Source organism: Corvus brachyrhynchos, unplaced genomic scaffold, assembly GCF_000691975.1.
Source record: "Corvus brachyrhynchos isolate BGI_N302 unplaced genomic scaffold, ASM69197v1 scaffold150, whole genome shotgun sequence".
In the NCBI taxonomy this organism is placed as follows: domain Eukaryota; kingdom Metazoa; phylum Chordata; class Aves; order Passeriformes; family Corvidae; genus Corvus; species Corvus brachyrhynchos.
In genome coordinates this window covers 3,156,821-3,179,020 of record NW_008236162.1, presented here as the reverse complement: position 1 = coordinate 3,179,020, position 22,200 = coordinate 3,156,821, and the positions used below count along the sequence as shown (strand labels likewise).

Below are 22,200 nucleotides of genomic sequence, written 5' to 3'. Positions count from 1 at the left end.
CCCGGCGGGCGGGCCGGGGGCGGCGGGGTGCCCCCCACGCCGTTCCGGGAGCCCCGCGCCGGCCCGTTGCAGTCGTCGCTGAAGCAGCATCGCACGGTGGCCCCGCCGGAGCCGCCGCGGCGCGCCTGGTCACAGAAGGACTTGTAGGAGCAGGACTTAATGACGCTGTCTGCAAGGAAAGGCAACGCGACACGCGGGTCAGGCACTCCCGGGAACCGGGGGTTTCACTGGGAGAGGAGAAAGAACACCTGAGTCCCGGCGGTACGGATGCGGAATAAAAGGATCCCTCTCCTGTCCGCAAGAGGAAGCCGCCTCCTGCTCCGCCTCGGCAGGTCCCCTGCTTCTCCTCGCCCTCCGGTCCCCAGCCCCTCTGGACCCCTCTAAGACCCTACTGTCCCACCCTCCTTCCCCCTGGAACCCCCCAGTCCCGCCCAGCGCCCCGGCCCTCCAGCCAAGGGACTTACTGGGTGCGGTGATGGTGGAGCAGGCATCAGCGTACTGGGGGCAGCTGTGGGATCCCTGCTGGTTGCAGTCGTTCTCGTTGGATGCGACGCATTTGTGGCATTTCAGTGCTTTACCTGAGTGAAGATGAGGAGGAATGAGAGTGGCAGCGAAGCACCATCCCAGAGCCCCCAGTGCCCCGCCAGAGTCTGTGGGTCTCCACGGACACTGGTGACCCCCAGCCCAGGGACGGGGAGTCACAGGCGAGGGGTCGCAGTCGAGCCATGAGCAGGCACTGCCATGGCATGCAGCAGGATGCAGGATGGGGCCTCACCTGTCCACAAAATTAATGCAAAACTCTTCCAAGTGTGACTCAAAACGATGAGAGCTAAACTGGGCAGGTGAGCTCTGCTGAGTCCTTGCCCTGCAAAGACTTCCTGAGAGTCCTGAAATTCCTTTTACAGTAAAAACCGGTAGACATAATATTTAAAAACCCATCCTAGACCTTTGTCTTCTTGTGCCAGATTTCACTTTAATAAGTAATTTGGGGGGGAGAAGGAAGAATTCGTCCAACCTGTGGGAGTACCTCCCACGAACTACACTGTACTCAGGAAGCTCAGCCCAAGGGTGCTGCCTGGGACCAAGCACGGTGACACGCAGTAGTAAAGTGCCAGGCAGATGCGTGAGTCGGGAGGGACGAGCCGTCTCCAGATCGTCCTTAAAGGAGGCCACAGGCAGGTTAGATAGCAGCCAGCCCCTCTCTCCTGCGCGTCAGAGCCGACAGTGGTGCAAGAGCTGTGTGACCCCTCAAAGCATACACACACCCCAGAAAAACCCAGACCTGAAGATGCTGCTCCTGCCTGAAATGATGAATCCTTGATTTTGATGGGGATGGATAAACTACCGCCGGTATTGGAGATGGAACTCGTCTCTGCTTTGCTGACGGAGCAGAGCCCTCTCGTGGCAGCGGGGCCGGCTCCTGCCCAGAGCTCCCAGCTTCATCTCAGGGAGAGAAAACCCATGAACGGGGAAAGTGGGGATTTCATGGGGTCAGATGCCAGTAAGTTCCTGCCAGTAACCCACAATGACCCGGCTTCCGCTGCTGGGTTGTGTTGTGTCTCCTTTGCTGTTCTTCACAGCATGGCACAGCCTTTCATCTGCCCTGAGCTAAAAACACAGTCACATTCATCTTGCCTTGGTCCAAAGATCCTGGAACTGTCTGGAGCTGCCCCTACTCCATGGCATTGCTCTGAGCAGTGCACCAACTCTCCTGCCTTTTACAATGGCTTTTTGTGACTATGCCTTGGAGGAACCAAGTTTTAGCAGGGAAACACAGCTCTAGCCAAGAGAGGCTGCAGGGTTTTGGCTCAGGAGCCTCCATCAGAACTGGAGACCAGAGGCTCTGTGGTCCCTGCTGGGCACCACATGCCTGGGCTTTGTGCCAGTGGCAGAGAGGCAAGGGACAGGAGGCTTCTCTGGGTGGTATTCAGAGGGGAAAGCCACCCTCCCCCCCAAAACATCATTTTCCTGCAGGGGTGGGAGCAGCAAGGGACAGGGGCACGGTGGGCTTGTGCCAGCCCGCAGGCAGGTGACAGGGATGGAGCAGCAGCAAGCGCAGGAGCAGCTACAGCGATTTACCCGACCTTGTGCTGCCTGGAGCCAAGGGACACTTACTTTCTCCAGCCAGGGACGTGACGATGGCCAGGGCCAGTAGGGTCTTCAGGGCAGGCATTCTCAGCAGTGTGCAGCGTGGGGTGCGTAGCTGCTGTTTTGTCTTAAGGTCTTACAGCTAATCTGCTTGAGTGATTGTATCGGGGGCTGGGATAACACCTCACTGCAGCCCCTGGATAATGCCATCTTAGCCGGGGGGGCAGGACACAGCTCCCCAAGGACATGGGCCGGGCTGGGGAATGGGAGTGGGGCAGAGCCACACTGGTGCCACTGGATGGGGCTGGGCTCTGCCCCATATCCTGCTGGTGCCTGCTTTGGAAACCACCCCTGGACACAGAACCCTGTGGTGGCTTTCAAAGATTGTGATCAAGCCCACCTGCTCCGTCCAGAGAACAACCCCTTTCTTGTTATGAGTAGCAGCCAAGTTGGGGAAAACCCCTCGAGAGTTTCCAACCCACCAAAAGAGAAGTGCAAGAGAACTGAAAACCCCTACAGGGCTGGGAGCCCAGTGGAACAATTCCTGCACTCCCCAGCCCCCAGGGCTCCATCCTTCCAGAAGGATTTACCCAAGGCCACAGAGGGTTGTCAGCGCAGGGATTAGGCCAAGGATTCTCCTGCCTGACATCCTGCTGCTGCCTCAGCTCTTCCTGCTGTCTGAGCTCACCACCACAGCTCAGCACCATCACGGTGTGGTGGGAATGGTGGGAGTCAAGATGATAACTGCGCTTATTTGAAACCAACTGCCATGTAAACCACATTAATAAAGACAAGGCAGACCACAGCCCATTCTGGAAGGTAAAGCCAACTCCTCCAAAAACTCTTCACCAACCTCACAAACACCAAGAAAGCTTTCAAGAGTGATAAACACAGTTTTTACTCAGGCAATGAAACATGGAAAAAATATATTAGTAATCATTATAATAATCTCATTTGTGTGAGTATAACTCTTACAAATATTTACCTGACATATAAAAGGGAAATTATCATACATATAAAACCGATGGTGATGGCAGTTACACACATGGCTGGAAGCAGAGGGGTGGGAGTAAATGCAGAGGAAGTTCCTGCCTGGGGGAGGTCACACTAGAGGGATGGGGGAAGAGATCAGTAGTTGGGGGTTACTGGTTGGCACTTGGTTACAGACAGATCTGCTGGCAAACACACACTGCAAACAGCAACAGCAGCACGGGCAGCGCCCAACGCTGCCAGAAAGGGGCATTTAAAGTCTACTGCAAGGAACAGACAACAAACACACCCAGGCTGTGACACCGTGCACAGGGACCTGCCTTTCCCTGTGCTGGTCACAGGGACACCATCACCTCGGCATGTCAGAGTGCGGCACACGAGGTGCAACCATCCTGCCTGTTTGCAAACACACACCTTCTACTTTATATAACTATACCCATTACATATGTATTTATATATATGTAACTATAACCATATTATAGTTAATAAATCATTCCGTAGGAATCTTCTTTGCCCAGACTGGGGTGCATGCGGACAGGCACGGGAATGCGACAGCACCGGCTGGAGGAGGCAGCACGGCAGGACCGGGTGACACTGGGGAGCAGGGACAGGAGGGATGGAGGACTCTGCCCCGTGCATTATCACAGTGGAGCCATGCTTCGCAGACAGCCCAGAGGGGAAAGCTGCAGCAGTGACTGTGCTGTGCGCAGGTCAGGGGTCTGGGGAAGTGCTGAGTGGTGAAACCTAAACTTCTGCAATTACCCATCAGCTCCAAGGGCCAGAGCAACGCCCCGGGGAGAGACTGACCTCAGACTGTGACACCTTGAGCCAAGACAGCACACGAGCATCACGGCCCTGAGCAAGGCAGAAGGCTGAGAGCTGCCACAGTCCCATCTGGGACCTGCCTCCCACACCAGGGCTCCACCAGCCTCACACGGGCACCTTGTGCAGTGCACCAGTGACCAAACCAAAATCCAGCCATGAACCAGCCTTCTACCAGCTCTGAGAGGTTGTGCAATGCTGCACTCTGGTTCCTCAAGAGAAAAAGCCAACTGCCCAAGAAATCTCTGCATCTCAGGGGTTTGCTTTACCTGTACAGACTCCCAAAGGGGAACAGAAACAGTCCTTGTTGATCATATGATTGAAGCTTTTTCACCAGCCCAGGAGGCGGACAGGTGGGGAGATCAAAGGGGTTGAAAAGAGAGGGGGGAAAAAAGGTTTTTCCTTTCTGTCAACTGTGCAAAGGGTGAATATCCAGCACAAGCAACAGGTGCACTGCTTTGAGTGGTGTCAGCCACTGGCTTCCCTGACCAGTCCGTCACTGGGATAACTGGGGGCTTGGGCTGGGAAGCTGTGTGCTGGGGCAGGCTGCTGACACCTTTGCTTAAGTGTAGAATAAACTCTCTCTATACATTATATAACTAATAAAATATAATCAAGTGTATGGCTCTGGCTTAAACAGGTGTTTGCTCTGCATGCTCAACACAGGGAATTAGAAAATAGAAGGAGAAGAGCTCAATTGTTACAAAAAAGTAGCAGCAAAAAGGTTTGTGAAAGTGTTTGACAGGCTGGGCAGGAAACAGTCCAAACTGCAAATATTTCCCTTAATTCACACTTTAGGACTAACTGTTCAAGGCAGAGAATCCTCCACCACTGCAGCTACTGCAGCAGCCACGAGGCAGCTCAGGGTTCACTTCCTTTCTCCTGCAGCCTCTGAAATGGGGCCTTGATCTGGCTATGGCACGGGGAGTCACCAGCAATGGCCTTGGCTTTGCACGTGTTCAACACCAGGTCCCCCAGGCACTGGAGGGGCCAGGGCTGCAGGCAGGGTGGCCAAGGGGAGGATGGAAGGGCAGTCCCAGCTCTCCAGAACCAACATCCCCCTGTTTCTCAAGCACCTCTTGGTGCCACAACCTCCTGCCTCCCTTCACCCAGACTCTCCCTTGAAGAGGACCGAAGTTACTACAGGTTATGTGACTGTTTCAGTGCCCTGGGGGAAACAAGTCGTGCCTTGTGTCAGCACCGTGCCTGCCTGGAAGGAGTGAGCAGAGAGCCCAAGTGCCCATAAATGCTCATAAAGTGCACGAATGCAGAGATGTCAGCTCCCTTCCTCTGAGGCTGGCACAGCCAGGGACAGGGAGATGCTGTGCTGGACTTCACCCACGAACCAGAGACCAGCCATCCAGGTGCCAGGTCTCCTTCCCCAGCGCAAGAGCCAGCCAGCAGCACCCCTGGCATCACCCACATCCCAGGGCAGGACCTACCACGTGGCTGGAACTGTTCCGCTGAGCACGTGAGGACAGTAAGTGACAGTGGGGACACAAACAGACCCAGCCCAACCAAGGGGGACAGAGCCCAGGCTGTCACCTCCCACCTGAGAGCTGGCATTGGTGCAGACGGACAGTGTGGCAGGTCCTGGGAGGGACACGCAGGCCCAGGCTGACCACAGGATTCCCAGCCTGACTGCAGGGATCCCAGCCCCGGAGCTGTGGGAAGCAGACAGGGAGAGTGAGGAGAGCGGCTCTGCTCAGGAGCCACAGGTCCGGCAGCCAAGCGGGGCAGCTGGACACGCAGCTTTTCTGCGGGGAGCCCGGGAGTAAGGCAAGGTGCTCAACGTCACGAGAAAAGCGGCCAAGTGCAGAGTGCTGGCGAGGGGTGGTGAGACTCAGTCTGACTTTCCCAGTTTCGCTATCAGCTCGTCGCAGATCTTGGTCAGCTCCTCAATCTCCTGGTTCTGGAAGAAAAGCAGACCTTGGGGACTCCCATGGTGGCACAGGTGGGGGATAAAACCTGGGGCCATCTGCCATCAAGCCTGCGTAGGAAGGGGCAGCCCGCTCCTACACCTGCCCTTGCAACAGCTCCTCTGTGCATCCAGGCACTGTGCGGGCCCCTGGGCTCACCCCTCCTCATCCCAGTCAGACCCCAGAGCTGCACAGATTTCCAGCAACCCAGCCCCAGCCCACATCTCTGCAAGCAGGCAGAGCCTGCAATGCCCATTCTGCCAAAAAAATCCAAACCAACCCCATAAAACACAAAAAACCCCAAGCAAACCAAAAAAATACCCCAAAAAACAAACCCACAAACCACCTTCTGACCAAAAATCTGGAGGACACCTCTGGCATCAGCAGGATGCTCAGGGCAGCAACAGGAGCTGCTGGCAGGGCTGGCAGAGAGGCGTGGGGCAGGTGTGTTACCTTCTGCTGCAGGGTTCTCTCCAGGGACTCCACCTTCATCTGCTCCTTGCGCAGCCCAGCGTGCAGTGCCGCGCTCTCCGCCTTGGCCTTTGTGCGCACCTGGGCGATCTCCTCGTTGGCTCTGTGGGGGATGGACAGAGGGGGCCGGTGGCCAGGTCTGGGTGCAGGCAGGAGCACCATGGCACGGCCTGAGGCCACGCAGCAACTGCAGAGCCCAGCTCCGCTTGCCTGGATACAACAGAGGCGGTTTGCCCATATGGGAACTGGATGAAACTGGGTTAATTCAGCTCCTCCAAGCCCCTGTACAAAACTCTGCTCTTTCAGAACCAAGCTAAACCACCTCACCACCCACTTCACTCGGGGTTATATGTGCTGGTGAGCTCCTGCTCATCAGCTGAGCCCCAGGGCTGCACAGCCCCTTCACGTACCACAAACACGAGCCCTCTGAAAGATGGGAACTTGGTAAGTGACCATAAATAGACCATGAACCTCAGATCCTCCATTAAAAAATAAATAAGTAGAGATCAGAGAATGCGTTCAGGGATTTGCTCTGCCTCACTTAGGGACACTTGAGCCCGAGGTTGTAAAATGCAGCTTTTCACATCATTCAGCTCCTGCCTTCCAGCCTCTGGAAAGCAAATGGAGCTGCTTCCCTACAAGGTCTTGAAGCACCCAGCAATCTCATGCATGACCTTACTTGTCCAATTTTTCTTCTGCGTGGACTTTCAGGGCCTGATACCGCTGCTCTTCCTGCTTGACACGGGTTAGATAATCTTGAGCACATTTCTTCAGAGCTTCTTCATTCTGCAAAAGAAAGTACATCCATCTGCATTGGGACTGGGCACAAAGTCATTACTCTGATGGGATGATAGATACAGTTCTGAGTGTAAAAACAAATGCTTTAAATAAAACCAACTTCTGCTTTATGCTGGAGCCCCTTATCCAGCTCAGCAGCACAGAAACATGGAGCGTGGCTGCACAGGAACCCTGTGTCCGGGGACCAAAGCTGCAGGGAGAAAGGGCAAACCAAGGTAAGGACCTTCTTAAATCCTTCCAGGACGCCCTTCAGGTTTTCATATCTCCTGAACAGATCTGACAGGGACCTCTCCACCGAGTTCAGGTCTGCCAGAGCCTGGTCCTTTTCCATCGTAAGCTGCTGCAGGTTCTTCTGAGATGTCATGTTTGTCCTCTGCTCATCCTCTGGGATGGAGAACAAACAACAAGGACACAGTGACCAAGTGGGGACGGCTGTGGCAGCCAGCTCCCTGCCCCGCACACCTGGCCAGGTGACAGCACCTTACCTATCATCTGGGCAATGGTCTTTTCATACTCAGCCACAATTTTCCTAGAAGGAAGAGGGGAAAAAAAACAGGTGAGAGGCCCCTGATTTTGGGGACATGCACCTCCAGCTGTGCTGACAACAATCTGCCCCACAGGAGGCCCTGCTGGCCCATGCCCCACCATCAAACCCCTGCAGCCGCACAGTCACAGGGCCCAGATGTTGGGGCTGCAACGCAGATGTTGGGGCTGCAGCACCCATCAGTGCTGCTTCAGGCCAAGACCTCCCTCTGCCGCTGGGGCTGGCACAGCTAACGGGGCTTTATTTCTGCAGCAAAGGAACGAGCAGGCTTGACACAGCACCAGCACTAAGAGAACATCTCTCCCAAGACACCCCACCCCGGTGAGGCTGACCTGGGTCAGCCCCTTCCACCCCGCTCAGCCTCCTCCTGCCAGGGGCGCGCAGAGCCCGGCGCTGCCGGCGCAGAGCCGTGCCAGGGACAGCTCGTACCTCATCTCCAGCACTTCCTGCCGGCTCTCCTCGTATTTCTTCTTCCACTCATTGGCCTCGATCTCCTTGGTGATTATCTGGGTTGCAGCAGACAGGGGACCCTTGGGATGTGCTCTGAGGGGCTTCCCCTCTCTGACCCACGCAGGGGATCAGATCCCCCCTCCCAGGCAGAGCAGAGCGGCCCCTGCTCCCCCCATGGTGAGGTCCATCGAGGGGCAGCCCCAGGGGACAGGGACCGGCTGTTCCCTGCTCTCTGATGAGCGTGAGCACGGCCGCCTTCTCGGACTCGCTGAGGCAGATGCCAGCCAGGGGACTCTCGCTCCTGCTCACGCTGGGGCACTTGTCCATGGAGCACAGCCCAGGATTGTCCTGGGGGAATTACCCAGCTGGGATGTTGTGGGGGGTTTCTTTTCACCCACCTCCCCTGTTCAGAGTGTTCTCCCCTATTTTATCACAGAGACCAAACTGTGGGGAAGGCTCAGCCCCACAGCCCAGGTGCTGATTCCTGACTGGATTTTGACCCTATCCCTTCCTCTGGGGGGTCCTGCAGCCTGATAGGCCTCCAGAAACATTCCTCCAAGCCAGGCTGACACCACCGCCTGTTCCTCCTTTCATCACCCAGCCGAGTGACAGCCGTGCAGCATCTCCTTGGGAACGGGCTGCCAGGCCATAAATAGAGAAGTGCTCGGAGGAAGGAGGCAGCCTGCTCCTCACGTTTTGGAAACCAGAGCACTGGAGCACTTCTCCCCTCCCCTCCTCCCCAGCGCTTCAGTTGCTGCTCAGTTCAAGCTCCCCGAGCCCTGCACGGCTCTCTCAGCTCCACTGCAGCCATGGCCGGGGGGGGGAGCCGCCCCTGGGGCAGGTTTGGGGCCGGACACCTCAACACTGGGGAGGTTCAGCCCAGTGTGGTTTGGCAGCAGCCTCCCACAGTATCTCCAAAAAGCAGGTGCACACCTGAGCACCTGCAGGTGCCTTTGGGGTGACACCAGCCTGCTTGCAGGACCAGAGCCTACCCAGGCTCCCTGGGCACCAAACAAAAGGTTCACTTTGCCTCACGTCCTTGTGGGGCTCAGCACAGTTAAATCTGTCTCACAGAAGTTGGTGTTGCTGATGTCGCTAATCTCACTGTCATCTGCTTGTCAACTCAAGCAGCTTTGGCCAGGGGCTGCTAAGCTGGCACAGGGTGCCCCCCGCAGCAGAGAGGTCTTGGGGCGTGTCAGGGGTGTCCCAGCACAGTGGTGCTGCTGCTGGGGTGTCAGGGTCAGTGTGGCTGCAGAGCCAGGGCTTTTTTACTCTCCCCCCATCTCTGCTGTCAGCTCCCTTCCTGAGGGCAGCGGCTGAGGATCCCTTGCAGAAGGCACCAGCACCCACAGGCCATCATAGCCAGCCCTGGTCACCCCATGTGAGACACAACCAGTGTCCAGCAGCTTGTCCCCTCCCCATGGTGTCCTCTGCCCTCTCCCTGTCCTTCAGCCACTTTCCAGTGCAGCCCTGGCTCGGCACTACTCCTACTCTGTCTCCAGCATCCCTCCCTTCCTCCCTCCCTCCCACACCACAGTGCCCACCCAGGAGGGATCTGTCTCTGCCAGGCTCCTCCAGGCCTGCTGGGAAATCTCTGCTATTTTTATTAAGTCCCTGTGTGGGCTTGTCAAGAATTTTACCTCCCAAAGAAACTCATTTCAGAAAGGAAAAAGCGAGAGGCACTCACAGGGAAGATGCCAGGCCCATCCTTTTCCATCTGCTTGCAGATCTCCTTTTCAAAACCTAAAGACAATGAAACACAACCTTTTATTGACTTGGAAACAGCACCCTGAGCACACATAGATTTTCTGAGACGTAGGAGGGTACCTCTGAGCCACTCCATCCCCTGAGCTTCCCCTCCCAAAGGCATCTTTGCCCCCAGCTCTTGCCCTTGCATGGAACCATTTTGGTTGGAAAAGCCCTCTAAGACCATCGGGTCCCCAGCGCTGCTAAGGTCACCATTAAACCCTGTCCCCAGGTGCCACAACATGCACCCTGCCAGCCTGCCTGCACTCCTTGGAGAGGAAGCCAACACTTCCCTCTGGTGGCAGTTCAGCCTGTGCCCGTCCATGTCCCCAGGGCTGCCACCCATGCCTGAGACCACAGCAGCTGAGGAGGAGGAAGATGCACAGGACGTTCTGCACTTCAACAGGATGCTGGAGTAGACCAGCTGCTCAGACCACTCCAAGTAGCACAAGCACCAGCCCATGCCAGCCAGTCCCATCATCCTCCAAAGGAGCTGCCACATGGCCCCTGCTGTTCTTAACAGCAGAGAGGAGATAAAAAACATCTCCCCACATCTGCAAGGTGTGGGACACCCTGACCTGCGGGACACTGCCTCACAGGACACCCTGCCTTGCAGAAGGGACACCCTGACCTGTGGGCACGGCGCTGCCTCACACAGCATGAGGGGTAATTTATGGACCACACTCACACAACTGCAGACATGATTCATGTGTTAACCAGGCAGAGAACTGTGTATTTAGAGAGCTCAGCTTGGAAAGGAAGGAGGCAATGTAACGCTGGTGACCACAGACTTCCCACTGTTTCCCTGCATTTATCCCGGTGCCAGCAGCTGCACCCACAGCTCCCACCGAGCCCGTGCACCTGCCTGGCCCTCTGAGACCAGCAGCAATAAACAAACCCTCCCAGCCTCTCCCCTGACTGTCAGATTTTCCTCCCCTGAGGACAAAGGACCATTCTCCTCTCCCCGGAGCTGGCAGCCCAGCACAGCCATCGGGAGAAATGATTAATAGGTCCCTGCAGAGGGGAGGGCTGCAACCCCCCCGTGGTGATCTCTCCTGCTTGCACCTAGGACTTGGCTATTGATTAAATGTCACGTTGCCTGGCTTTTAATTATTTTGTAATGGCTTGGTCAGAGAGGCTAATTACGTGGGAGACTGACAGCAGAATTCCACCAGGAGCAATAATGGGGGTCTCTGTGGTGTTACTGAGCTCTCCATCAACCACAGCCCCTGTGCTGGGACACCAAGTCCTGGCAGCTCTGCTCCTGGCACAGGCTCTAAGCAGGGACCATGCAGCCCAGGAGCCAGGGCAGGATGCTCCCATCGATGGACAATTGTCCTGCTCAGCTCTCAGCTCAGCTCAGCAGGGAGCACTGGTGTCAGGGGGCACTGGCAGGGAGCACCACAGGGAGGGAACCTCGTGCCTGACCCACATCCCACCACAGCATTGTGGGGAGAGTGCTCTGTACTCAAAGTCTAAATAAACACAGCCTGGACCATCATTTTCCATACTGGAAACAGTGCAGGAAAGCAATGGGAGGTTCCATTAGAACCTGCAGCAGCCTTTAGCCCTGTCAGTGTAAATAAATTCTCATGAGCCTGCGCCGCCTCAACAGCACCATTTCCTTGCTAGAGGCTACAGAGGCTCCCTGGGTGCAGTCACGGCACATTCCCAGAGCTGAAGGCAACCAGGATGTTCCTTACCTGCCTCTGGTTTGTGCTTCACCGTGGACACGGGGACATTCGAGCACTCAAAGTACTCCAGGTCATCTTCTGGCTCAGCCTTCTTCTCCAGCCCGGCTGCTTTCTGCGTGGAGGTGGTGGAGGCCAGCTTCTCCTCATCAGTGGCACGTCCATCCCGATTTGTAATATCTGGGATTTCTGAGATCAACACTCCTTCATCCTGCAGGACCAAAGTATGCAGTTAAGCAAGACTGGGTTAATCTGCAGGGATCAGGCCACCAGGTGAGCTGCTGGATACTTCATGGAAAGTATGGAAGGCTTAAAATCCATTGGCAAGCTGCTCCCCACCAGCCCCCCTCCCTCCCTTCTCCGCAGGAACTGCCCGCCGGGAAGATGCCAGCGTGGAGCTCAGGCAGCCCAGCTCTCCCCAGCACCATCCCAGCATCCCTGTGCCCAGCCCGCACCTCTGGGGATGAGATCCCACGTACCTGAGTGCTGATGTCCAGGACCAGGGGCTGCGCCTCGTGCTGCTTCACCTTGCAGCCGCTCCTGCAGGAGAGAGAAGCAGCAGCTGAGGGGGGTTCAGGGGTGCTGTGGGGGATGCAGGGGCGCGTGCGAGACAGCCCAAGCAGGGGGAGGCAGTCCCAGCTCTAGCGTTGCACCCACCGCAGGCCAGCACCCCACTCACCAGTGAACACCGAGGCAGAGCAAGTTCTGGAAGGAACGGAAGGAACAGGCAAACAAAAGACACGACTACACATCAGTTGGGTTTGTCTGTGAGGTGTTTATTCCTGAGGAAGGTAAGGAGTGGAGCAAGGACCCCAAGAGGCTGATGGCGAGAGAGGCAACCGCCAAGGAGCTGGCAAAGAAGGATCTCCCTCGCTGCGCCCTCGCCCTGCGTGTCCAGGCACCCGAGGCTTCAGTGCATGTCGACTTTCTGCAGGAAGAACCATGTCCAGGCTGTCTCATGCCCTGTCCCTGCAGCTGCAGATTTGTCTGGGACTTCTCCACAGCATCCACATCTCCCACGTGAGTCAGACCCGCGCGGCCAGGGCAGAGTGGGAGAGCACCAGGGCGAGTGCTGTGCCTCGAACAAACGCTCCGCCTGACGCAAATGCTGCCCCACGGAGAGGGGCCCCTCGGGTGGGAAGTTTAGCCCAAGTAGGTCTTGCAGGTGGTCCCCTTGCCCTCCAGTGAGGAAGCTGTCCCTGGAACTTCATCCCACATTCCTGAAGACACCCATCTCGGAGGCCATCTGCGCAGGGCTGCAGGCACGGCTGCATCCCGACACACCGGGCACCAGCACAGCGCAAGGCAGCGGAGGCACCGTCCCAGTGGGAATGTGGGTGGGAGAGCATGAGCTTTTCTCCTGCATCTCAACCCCTCACACTCCACACTCAGGGATCTCCCAGGCTCGGGCCATGTCTGACCCCCAGGAGACACCTGCTGAGCTGGAACAGCTCGTGTGACAGCCGCTGCGGGGACCTCGGGAGGGATGCCAGCCTTCAGACACGGCACTCCCCGCCGCAGGGACACAGCAAAGGCTCGAGCAGGACTGCAGCGAGCTGCTCCCAGGTTTATGGAACTGCCCCCACCCACTGCCACTCTCCAGCCTCCCCACCCCATTGCACACATGCGCGGCAGAGCACAACGAGCGACGTGGCACGGCACACGGAGGCTTCTTTGCACGCTGCCATGCACACCTCGGTCACACTGAAGAATCGCTCTGGACTGGTTTTCTCCATCATGCCCTGCCACGAGCAGTCAAACTCACCACATCCTCTCCCTCCTCTTTTCTGCACCCTCTCCTGTGCCAGGGTTATCACATCACCTGGCAGCTGGTTTGAGCTCCCCCCCAGCACCAAGGCAACAAAAACCTCCTCCCCTCCATTAGCTGAAGGTTTTGAGCACTTGTCCACCATCAGAAGACGCTGCAAGGCGGCATGCTGCGAGGACAAGCACGGGCGTGTGCCTCTGGTGCAGCTCAGCTCAACTCAGCTCTCCTCTCCTCCCTCACTCCCAGGCATTCACCAGGCCAGGCCACCCTGGGGACCCCGCCGAGGGGTGCGGGGGCACAAACCAGACAGCAGAGAGCACAAGTCAAAGGGCAGAAGGAGCTGGCATGCCATGGAGACGAGTGGGGCAGCACACACCCAGAGAGAGGACAAAAACATCAAAGGAAAAGAAAAGGAATACAGGAGAGAGTACTTACAACAGAAAACAGAGAAATTTCACTTGCTCAGTAGTCCTGATGCACCAAAGCACGGACAGGGAGAGAGACAGACAGATGGAGAGAAGAAGAGCATGTGAAAAGACCTGGATGTTAACTCTGCTCTGGAGAAGCATAGTGAGCTGCCTAGCTCGGTCTTTGGGAAGGCACACACACACGGGATGCTCGGATCCTGCATTTGCTATCCACAGCAGCGGGGTGAGATCCAAACACAAACCTCACTGCCAGAGCAACATCCTGCTGCCTGCCTGTGCTGCTCCAAGGTGACAGAGAGCGAGCAGAGAATTCCCTGCTGCTTCCCCTCCCCGTGGGTTCTGCTCACCCACAGCCACACATGGCAACACCAGCTCTTAAAAAATTTGTATCTACTCTCTGTAAAGTATTTCCTGGACAAAAACATCCAGCATAGCCTGATTTTTGCCTGTGAGTTTTTATCTTTCTCTCTGTAAAAACCCACTATTTAATTTTCTCACTGGAGAATCCAATGGCAGAGTGAGAGTCTACCTGTCCAACCTGTTCTCCTTCTCTGATATAAAACAGAAATTCAATGTCAGCTCGCAAAATGTCTCAGCTACATTTGACCAACCACACCTGCATCCACCAGCTCCTGCACATCCCTGCACGAGTCCAGCAAACACATCGGCTCCAGCCTCCACTACGGGTTTCCTCTGACACCACAAATCTCCACCTCGACCCACCAGCTGCACCCCCAAGGGGTTTCCAAAGTGGTGATCCTACAAGCGGGTCCCAATCCAGCCTTCCCTGCTCTGCTTGGGACTCAGGACACCAGCACCGCTCCAGAACACCCATCCCTCTCCTCCCATCAGTGGTACTGACAGGCAGAGGGGAGCTGCCCCTCCACTGGGACAACAGGCGGGTAAAACTGAGGCAGCAGCAGAACCTGAGGTGCACGGCGGGATTTTGGGCTCACGCAGGAGGCACCAGAGCAGGAGCACCACTGCCACCACCATCACCTCCATCACCACCTCCATCACCACCGCCAGCGCAGCTCTGCCTGCCCGCGGGGAAAACAGAGGGGGCTGCAGCCCCGGCTCTGCACACACTGGCACTCACGTTATCAGGCGTGACTTGGGCTTCTTGGGGGAGTCTTTGCCTTTCAGGGCATCGTCCTGCATCTCCAGTGTCTGAGATTCGAGGATTTCATTGAGGCTGTTATCTGCAGTGGAGCAAGAGTCAGCGTCGGTGCTGGCAAGCGTCTTGGTGGGCTTGAATGGATCCATGGAGTCAAAGTTATTGGGGTCAAACTGATAAGAGCCCTTGGGGAGAACAGGCAAATTTTGCAGTGCTGAGCTGCCACTGAGAGAGTTGAGACCGGAGCTCTCCCAGCACGTGGGACCCAGTTGGGAGGAGCCTCGAGGCAGTGGCGGCTCTGTGGGACCCCTCTCTGCATCCTCAGCTGGTTTCTTGGGGGACTCTCTGTGTCTCTTCGGTGTCAGCTTGCTGGCTGGGATCCTGCTGCCCCTCCTGGGTGAAGCTGGCTTGGCCTCCACACTCTCTCTCACCTCTGTAAAATCAGCCCCAGGTTTCAGGACCTGCCCTGTGGTCTCCAGAGCTGGGTCCCCCCCCAGCTCACCAGGATGGGGAAGGCGTTGTGAGACTGCCAGGGGAGAGCTCTGTAGCTGGCAGCCCCCTGCCACAAAGGGGCTCACACTCCTGTCATGCTGCTCAGGCTCAAGCTGGTAGGATGCTTGGGTCTCCTCTGTGGCTTCATCTGTTTTCCTCCCCAGCAAAGGTGTTTTCCCTTTCCTGAGCTGGTCCTGGGCCAGGGCATCAGCCCTCAGCTCCACCAGCCCCGTGTCCACCGAGTCCCCTCCTGACGCGACCCGCTCGCAGGTGGCTGTGCCCACATGGGGCACGGGGGCTGGCTCCACAGTGGGCACAGCAGCGTGGCCAGGGTCAGCCTTACAGCCCAGCCCAGCCAGGGCTTGCATCAGGGGCGAGTGGTCAGGGTCAGTTTCCCCTTTAGCATCCGAACTGGCTTTAGGGGCTCCAATCTCTGGTTGAGCCTCATCTTTGGGGTGCTTCCCAGGCGAGCTGTCCCAGTGGGCTTCCCCTACCAGCAGGTCACCATGGCCACCTGGCTCTGAAAAGATAAAAGGAGATGGTTAAACCCTGCCCTTAAACACTCCCTTCCAGAGGGCTTCCTGTTCCCTCCTCACAGCTGCTCCAGGGTCAGATTTTATGGGGGATCCACTGACCCAAAACTCAGCTTCCCTGTGCCAGATGACAGGGAGTCACTGCTCACCTGAGCAGAGGGTCAAAAATTAGTGACAAAAGTTCAGGGACGCATGACATGAGACAACACCACAAAATGTGAATAAGCAGGCCCCAGGGAGAAGGGGAATGGGAAGGTGTGCTCAGTGAAGGAGCAGAAACAGGCTGCAGGAGGGACCTGGGGGTCAGTCCCAGTGCTGGGGCTGTGGAGCCAGATGTGCACCAGGCAGGAGAAGCTGCCTGACACAAGCTGGCTCTCCACCTGCAGAAATCCTGCACTAGGCATTCCACACTGCTGTCAGCGTCTTCTGATGACAAATCCTGATCCATGACTTAATCACCATTACTCCAGTCCTTTCCCCTCAATCCTTTTACCATTTCATCTTTTCCTTGCTATCAAGGGATGGAGAAGATCCTTCATCTACTGGGGCATCCTGAAAGCTGCACCCACCGAGCACCCAGAGCCAGGATTGTGGTGCAGGTGTGCCAAGGCACAAGAGGAAAACATCTAGTCTTTCTCCTGCACCTCAACCAGGGACAACTGCACAGACTCCTGGGATAAGGCAAAGCAGGATGCTGGGATGCCCAGCAGCCATCAGGGAGCATGTGGTACCTGCAGCCCTCACCAGCAGCTTTCTGGGGAGACACAGTCCAGCCAGGTCCTCCAAGGGCAGAACAGAACCAGTGCTCTCCCAAGGACCAAACTGGTTTGAAACCTGGCTGGGAAGAGCAGCCTGGGTGATGAAGAGCTTGTGCCAGGGAAATCCGCCTGTCCCTGCCCCAGCCCTGCCCTGGAACAGAGGTGACAGCTGCAGAGGGGAGTCACCTCGAGCATCCCCCCATACCAACCACTGGCTCCTACAGACCCCCATCCCTGAGCCCATCCAGGAAAGGTTTTTCCTATCACCAGGCATTTGCAACCGGCTCATGTTTGCTGGTAACACAGCGAGTCACAGGCTGGCAGAGGAAAAGTGAATCAGGCAAATATCTGGTCCCAGGACTAATCCAGGATGTGGAGCCAACAATCCTGACTCAGTTGATGGCTTGTGGTTTGCGTAATTGATCCCAAGGATGCTAAAAGCCATGAAAATTAATCATGAGGGTCTGTGTCCTCCCTGAGACTGCAAAAACGCTTCCTCTGACTGCAAAAAAAAGCTCCCTCCAAGTAGACGTTGCCTTGATGCCCCAGAAAATGCATCAGTAAACACAAATCCAGTGGATGAGTACTTGGAGTGCAGCCAGGAAACAGTCTGAGGCAGCGCCTGCCAGGCCTTCCCATCATTAGGAACCAGGAAAACCTCCTTAACAGACCCCAAAGAAAACTTTATTACACTTGCTGTGTTGCTCAGCTGTTTGAAGCCTTCCTGAGACAGCTCTGAATAGAAGAACAGACTTCAAAGTCAGGGCAAAAGGACTATTTAAGTGCATTTTGCGTTCCCAGCAGAAGGTCTGGCAGCCGCCGTTCTCACAGACATGAGCCCATCCTGGTTTCTAACCCAAGCAGTGAGTAATTACTTCTTGAATAACAAGCAGCCGGCACACAAACCACCTCCCCATGCTGCGGTGTCTACAGGGTGGGGAGGAAAGGAGCAGTGGCGCATGTGGCCATAGCTCAGAATCATTTTCCCACAAAAATCAGAAGAACCACCCACCCAGGTCCTCCAATTTTGTGATTCCCTCATTTTCTGCACCCAAGAGAGCTCAGCTACTCAGCCCCTCCCACATCACAGCCCACCCGCTCAGCCAGTCTGAGAGCTAAGGAACTGGGATACATTGGGAGGCAGAGGCAGAGGCAAAGGGCAGCTCAGGTGCTCGCCTGTGGTTTTGGAAATCTTTTGCAGTGGAAATGTCCCTCCTGCAAGCTCAGGGGGGAGTTTCCCCTAGTTCCTTCCCCTCTGCATTTCTTCTGCCTTCAATGCAGCATGGTGGGAGAGCATGTTCCTGGGAGAACAATTACACAGGATGCAGAAAGCAGTGGCCTGAAGGGCCCTGGGGTGCACAGAAAGAGCAAAGCTCTCTGCTCCAACCCCCACAGCTGCCCAGCACTGCTGGGTATGAGCACGGCGATACCTCAGTGCAGCACTGGCTGTCCCCCACAGAGCCCTCCCCAACCCTGGCTCGAAGCCTGCAGCTCTCCCTGCTCCTCCTCTGAATGCTCCGACATCCCCAGCTCCCGCCAGCCCCAGGCAGTCACGTTGTGAGCAGCCGTGCTGGCTCCGCACGTACTCCCTTCGCTCGTGGCTCCTGCCAGGGAAACCAGCTTGTCCCCCAGTCCTGCAGCTTCCCCCAGCCCTCTCACTGCTCAGATTCTCCTTTTGGGCCAAAGCTGTGCTGAACACCCTATGGGACCCCAGGAGGAGGCAGGCTGGCAGCCACCGACCACACACAGCTCTGCCCCTCAGACCAGCCCTTCCCGCAGGCATCCCAGCAGATGCCTCACAGCAGCATCCCGAAAAGGTGACCCTAAGGTCTCCCATTCCACCTCTGGCACTGTGCCCTGCAGGGGGGACAGTTTAGTCCCAGCATGACTAAACTAAACCAAACATGACTAAAAGGACACTGTCAGGAGCATGGCACACAAAGTGACTCCAGGATCCGTCCCAAACGCAGACCCAGCACAGGACGTGCTGAATCCCATGAACACCCCTTGTCCCGGCTGTGCACAGGCTGCAAATCTGCTCTGGATCCAGGTGAGTACCTGGAGGGGATGCTACAAAGTGAAAACAGAGATTTTTTTACTTTCTAAAGAAAAACAGACAGGACAGTCTGGCACCGCAGTAATAGACACTTTGTGCCTCTGCATTATAATTGCTTCGCTTGTCTTCCTCAGGCTGAAATTAAACACAAACACCGACTTAAACAGCTTTCCAGCGTGCCATCCCTCAAATGAATCAGGAACACTTGGCAGCGGCAGCGCTGGAAGGCAAAGGCTCAGCGCCCTTTCCATCCCACAGGCAGCCGCCAAGCGAAGCAGCGGCGATCCCTGCGTGGCCCCTGTGCCAAGCACGGGCCAGAACAACCCCTCCACTCTCCGGGCCTTGGACTCAGCTCAGGGCAGGGCTCGCTGTGAGTCATGCACTTCCCCATCTCAGCACAGGATATCTGCCCCGTACACCCAGCTCAGTCCTACATTGCCAACGGCTTTTTTCCTCTTTTGGCTTTCCGCTTGTGTTTAACAGCCGTTGATCTATTTTTAAATCTATTCTGTTAAGAATTAGCATACCGGCAAACGATGCTGCTAACGCACCGGAAAACACGTGCCCTGCATCAGGGTAACGGCAGCGGCAGCGAGAGCCTGCTCCCAGCACTGATGGCTCTAGATTTGCTGCTTCTGCTCATTTCCTTGTGCAAAATATCTACTGGCAGATGACTGGAGATAACTTGAGCAAGAATGGGACAGAATTAGTCCCACTATCCGAGACAACAAGAGGAAACGGAGTGATCCTGAGTGGGCATAAACCCTCACTGCAGCCCCCTCCAGGGCTGAATTTTTGTCCCCAAGGACAGGGTTTAACATACCCAGGTCACCTCTTGGCAGTGCATGGAGTAGCCAGCCCTGGAGTCACAGCCTCTGTCTTACACGTTCCTCACCCTATTTATTCCCAAGGCAGGGTGAGACTGCAACTATAGAGCAGACAGTGCCTGCTCCTTGCTGTCCCTCCAGGCCAGGGGTGCCGTGCCTGCCCTCAGGTCCAGCTCTGGCGCTGCCCCCACACACCCCAGCACAGCCAGCAGCCATTCCCCAGGGCGTGCAGGGCAGCAGCTCTCCCGGTGCTGACAAGCAGCCATTACACCGGATTGTCTCCATGCCGGCATTTGCTCCCACTGCTGCTCCCGGGCACGAGCAGCACCGCCAAGATGAGGCCGGAACACATGGATTACATCGGTGCAGTGGTGTAACACCCCAGGGTGCCTCTGCACACTGCAAACCCATCGGCACCTGGACAATCCTTCCCCTCCACCATTCCAGACAAACTGAAAAGACACAGCCAGAGACGTGGGCAGAGAAGGGCTGGAGCAAAGTGTGGTGGCACCGCGGTTTGGCTCTGCCGGCCCCAACATCCCACTCTCTGCCAGCCAGCACAGACAAACAGCTTTTGCTGGAGATCATGCCCTCGTCTCCAGAACACTGGGAGCTTTGTGTGCAGGAGCAGCTACTCCCTCGCTGCTGAGCAGGAGCTGCTCATCCCAGGACAAGGGGCACAGGCACACACGGGAACAGTGACACCCTGGAGTCTGAAGCAATGCGCTTCCCTAAGCTCTGCTGGAAATGATCCTCCTACCTGCTAGGAAAGCCTTTATTTCTCTCTCCCCCTCCCCAGACATTATCCCCAAAGTAAAGATGTCTCTATCATCCCTTCTTAAAAGGATTATTCCAAGAGCTGTGATTATTGAAAGCGTGAACCAAGCGCTCTCCCCATCACAGCAAACAAACATGAGTTTTGCACAGGGATGGATGAGCACCCAGATCCACCCCAACAGCACAACACCACCACAGGAGATGGAGGGCCACGGCTTCCTGTTACTGACACAGTCAGCAGTGCCCGGGCTCCTGCACAGAAGGACCCATGGTCTGGATCGGGCCCGTGTGCTCTGAAACCAGCCCTGCAAAAAGTTCCCAGCTGCTGCTGTGAGCATTCAAGGAAAGCACAACACTGCACATCACGTACCAGGGTCTGCAGCAGTGAGGGGCAAGAGAGGGCAGGGAATGCTCAGGGCGGCCTGGCCAGGACTTCCTGGCCCAGCACATACCGCCCTGTGCCTTGGAGAGGCTGCTCTCCTGCACACCACCCCGGGGGCTCACAAACACCCTGACACTGCCCAGCCACTGAGAGCAGATGGAAGGGAGGTCTCCTCCCTGCCCTGCCCCGATAACCTCCAGTGGGTTGTAGCAGCAGTGCCAGGGCTTCAAAGCTTCCTCCCAGCAGCACAAAAACAGAGATAGGCACCACCATGTCAGCCATAGACACCAGCCCAAACCCCTGAAGAGAAGGATATGGAGACAGCAGGGAGCTGGTCCTCAGGAGGCCACGGGCTAATGGGGAGCCACACTCAGGGAAGCAGCAGCAGTGTGGGACGCAAGGATAAACCTACAAAACAGCTCAGGACTCACCAGCAAAGGAAGCCTCATGCAGTTAGAGCAGATCCCCCACAATTTCCCAAAAACTGGGATTTAGCAGCACTGATCTTTTGCATCTTTAACACCAGCTGCACAGTGAGGACACCTGGCACCTAACTCCAGGGGAAACAGCCTGTGCAATGAAACCCCTGACCACTGACCAGCCTGGGGGGCACAAACCTGGCATCTTGCCACTCCTGTGAAAGAGCCAGGGGTGAGTGACAAATGGGGTACACATGAGAAAGGTCCCACCAGCCAGCAGCAGTCAGGGCAGCCCCTGGGCTGCAGAGGAAGTGTCAAAGGGACGTTTAACTGATCAAATAATTCAACAGCATCCTCAGATTCCTCTCAATCAACCCATCACAGCTCCTTGTGGAGTGCCCAGCCCAGCCCTGGCATTTGAACTGTCCAGGCCATTAACCACCAAAAGTGTGCCAGGCATTATTCAAAGTCAGCGAATTTTACTCCTTGACCCCACCCTGCCTTTCTGACAATGGAGCAGAGCACCAAGAGCAGAAGGTGCACAATTTACCTTGGGTCCCGGCCTCAGACTCTGGTGATCCTGGTGGCTCGCAGAACTCCTTGAGTGGCGAGCAGGTTGGTGTTTCTGCTTCAGGGGTCTCAAAATTATCAGTGGAGTCCGAGCTGCCGAGGGGGGGAAAAGAGTGAGGAATTACTGCTTTCAAAGCTACCTCTGAAATCCTCCACAACGCCTACACGTCCAGCCAGGCCAGAGGCTGGGCGTGGGCATCCGGGGCGGCCACTCGCTCCTGTCCAGCGGGACATGCTAGCAAACGGAAAAGGGACAGCAGGTGAAACATCATCGTGAGCAGCCCCCTGTGCATCGCCAGCCCTGCGGGAGGGCTTTTGCCAGGTCATTCCCGAGCTGAGCACACAGCACAGGCCTCCAAGGACATGAAGCCCCGCAGCATCTCCCACGCCGCTCCGGAGGCTGCCGTGGGGAGCGAGCCCGGCTGCTCTGGCCCTGTGCTCCCCCGCATCCTCCAGGAAGCAGCGCCCGGCTCCGGCTGCGGCCCCGGCACCCCCAGCCCCCGGCGCGGTGCGGTGCGGGATCCCCGGCAGCCAGGCAGCGAGCGGAGAGCGAG

General features: G+C 56.5%; 2 protein-coding genes across 2 annotated transcripts in view; both read right to left on the bottom strand.

The window, feature by feature from the left end:
• Nucleotides 1-2,821, bottom strand: part of PLEKHA2 (pleckstrin homology domain containing A2) — an 18,532-nt gene extending 15,711 nt beyond the window's left edge. The window contains exons 1-2 of the mRNA XM_017732626.1: nucleotides 2,116-2,821; nucleotides 465-578 (exon numbers count right to left, since the gene is read on the bottom strand). The gene's annotated coding sequence lies outside the window, so the exon portion shown is untranslated. The remainder of the gene's footprint in view (nucleotides 1-464; nucleotides 579-2,115) is intronic.
• A 140-nt stretch (nucleotides 2,822-2,961) lies between these two features.
• The window catches only part of TACC1 (transforming acidic coiled-coil containing protein 1), a 39,861-nt gene continuing 20,622 nt past the window's right edge, over nucleotides 2,962-22,200 (bottom strand). Inside the window, exons 2-14 of the mRNA XM_017732614.1 lie at nucleotides 21,627-21,807; nucleotides 14,815-15,844; nucleotides 13,723-13,758; nucleotides 11,999-12,059; nucleotides 11,532-11,730; nucleotides 9,770-9,825; nucleotides 8,311-8,430; nucleotides 8,062-8,141; nucleotides 7,574-7,617; nucleotides 7,312-7,472; nucleotides 6,970-7,076; nucleotides 6,273-6,393; nucleotides 2,962-5,812 (exon numbers count right to left, since the gene is read on the bottom strand). Of these exons, the coding sequence (XP_017588103.1) occupies nucleotides 5,744-5,812; nucleotides 6,273-6,393; nucleotides 6,970-7,076; nucleotides 7,312-7,472; nucleotides 7,574-7,617; nucleotides 8,062-8,141; nucleotides 8,311-8,430; nucleotides 9,770-9,825; nucleotides 11,532-11,730; nucleotides 11,999-12,059; nucleotides 13,723-13,758; nucleotides 14,815-15,844; nucleotides 21,627-21,807 (2,265 nt within the window). The 3' untranslated portion in view covers nucleotides 2,962-5,743. The remainder of the gene's footprint in view (nucleotides 5,813-6,272; nucleotides 6,394-6,969; nucleotides 7,077-7,311; nucleotides 7,473-7,573; nucleotides 7,618-8,061; nucleotides 8,142-8,310; nucleotides 8,431-9,769; nucleotides 9,826-11,531; nucleotides 11,731-11,998; nucleotides 12,060-13,722; nucleotides 13,759-14,814; nucleotides 15,845-21,626; nucleotides 21,808-22,200) is intronic.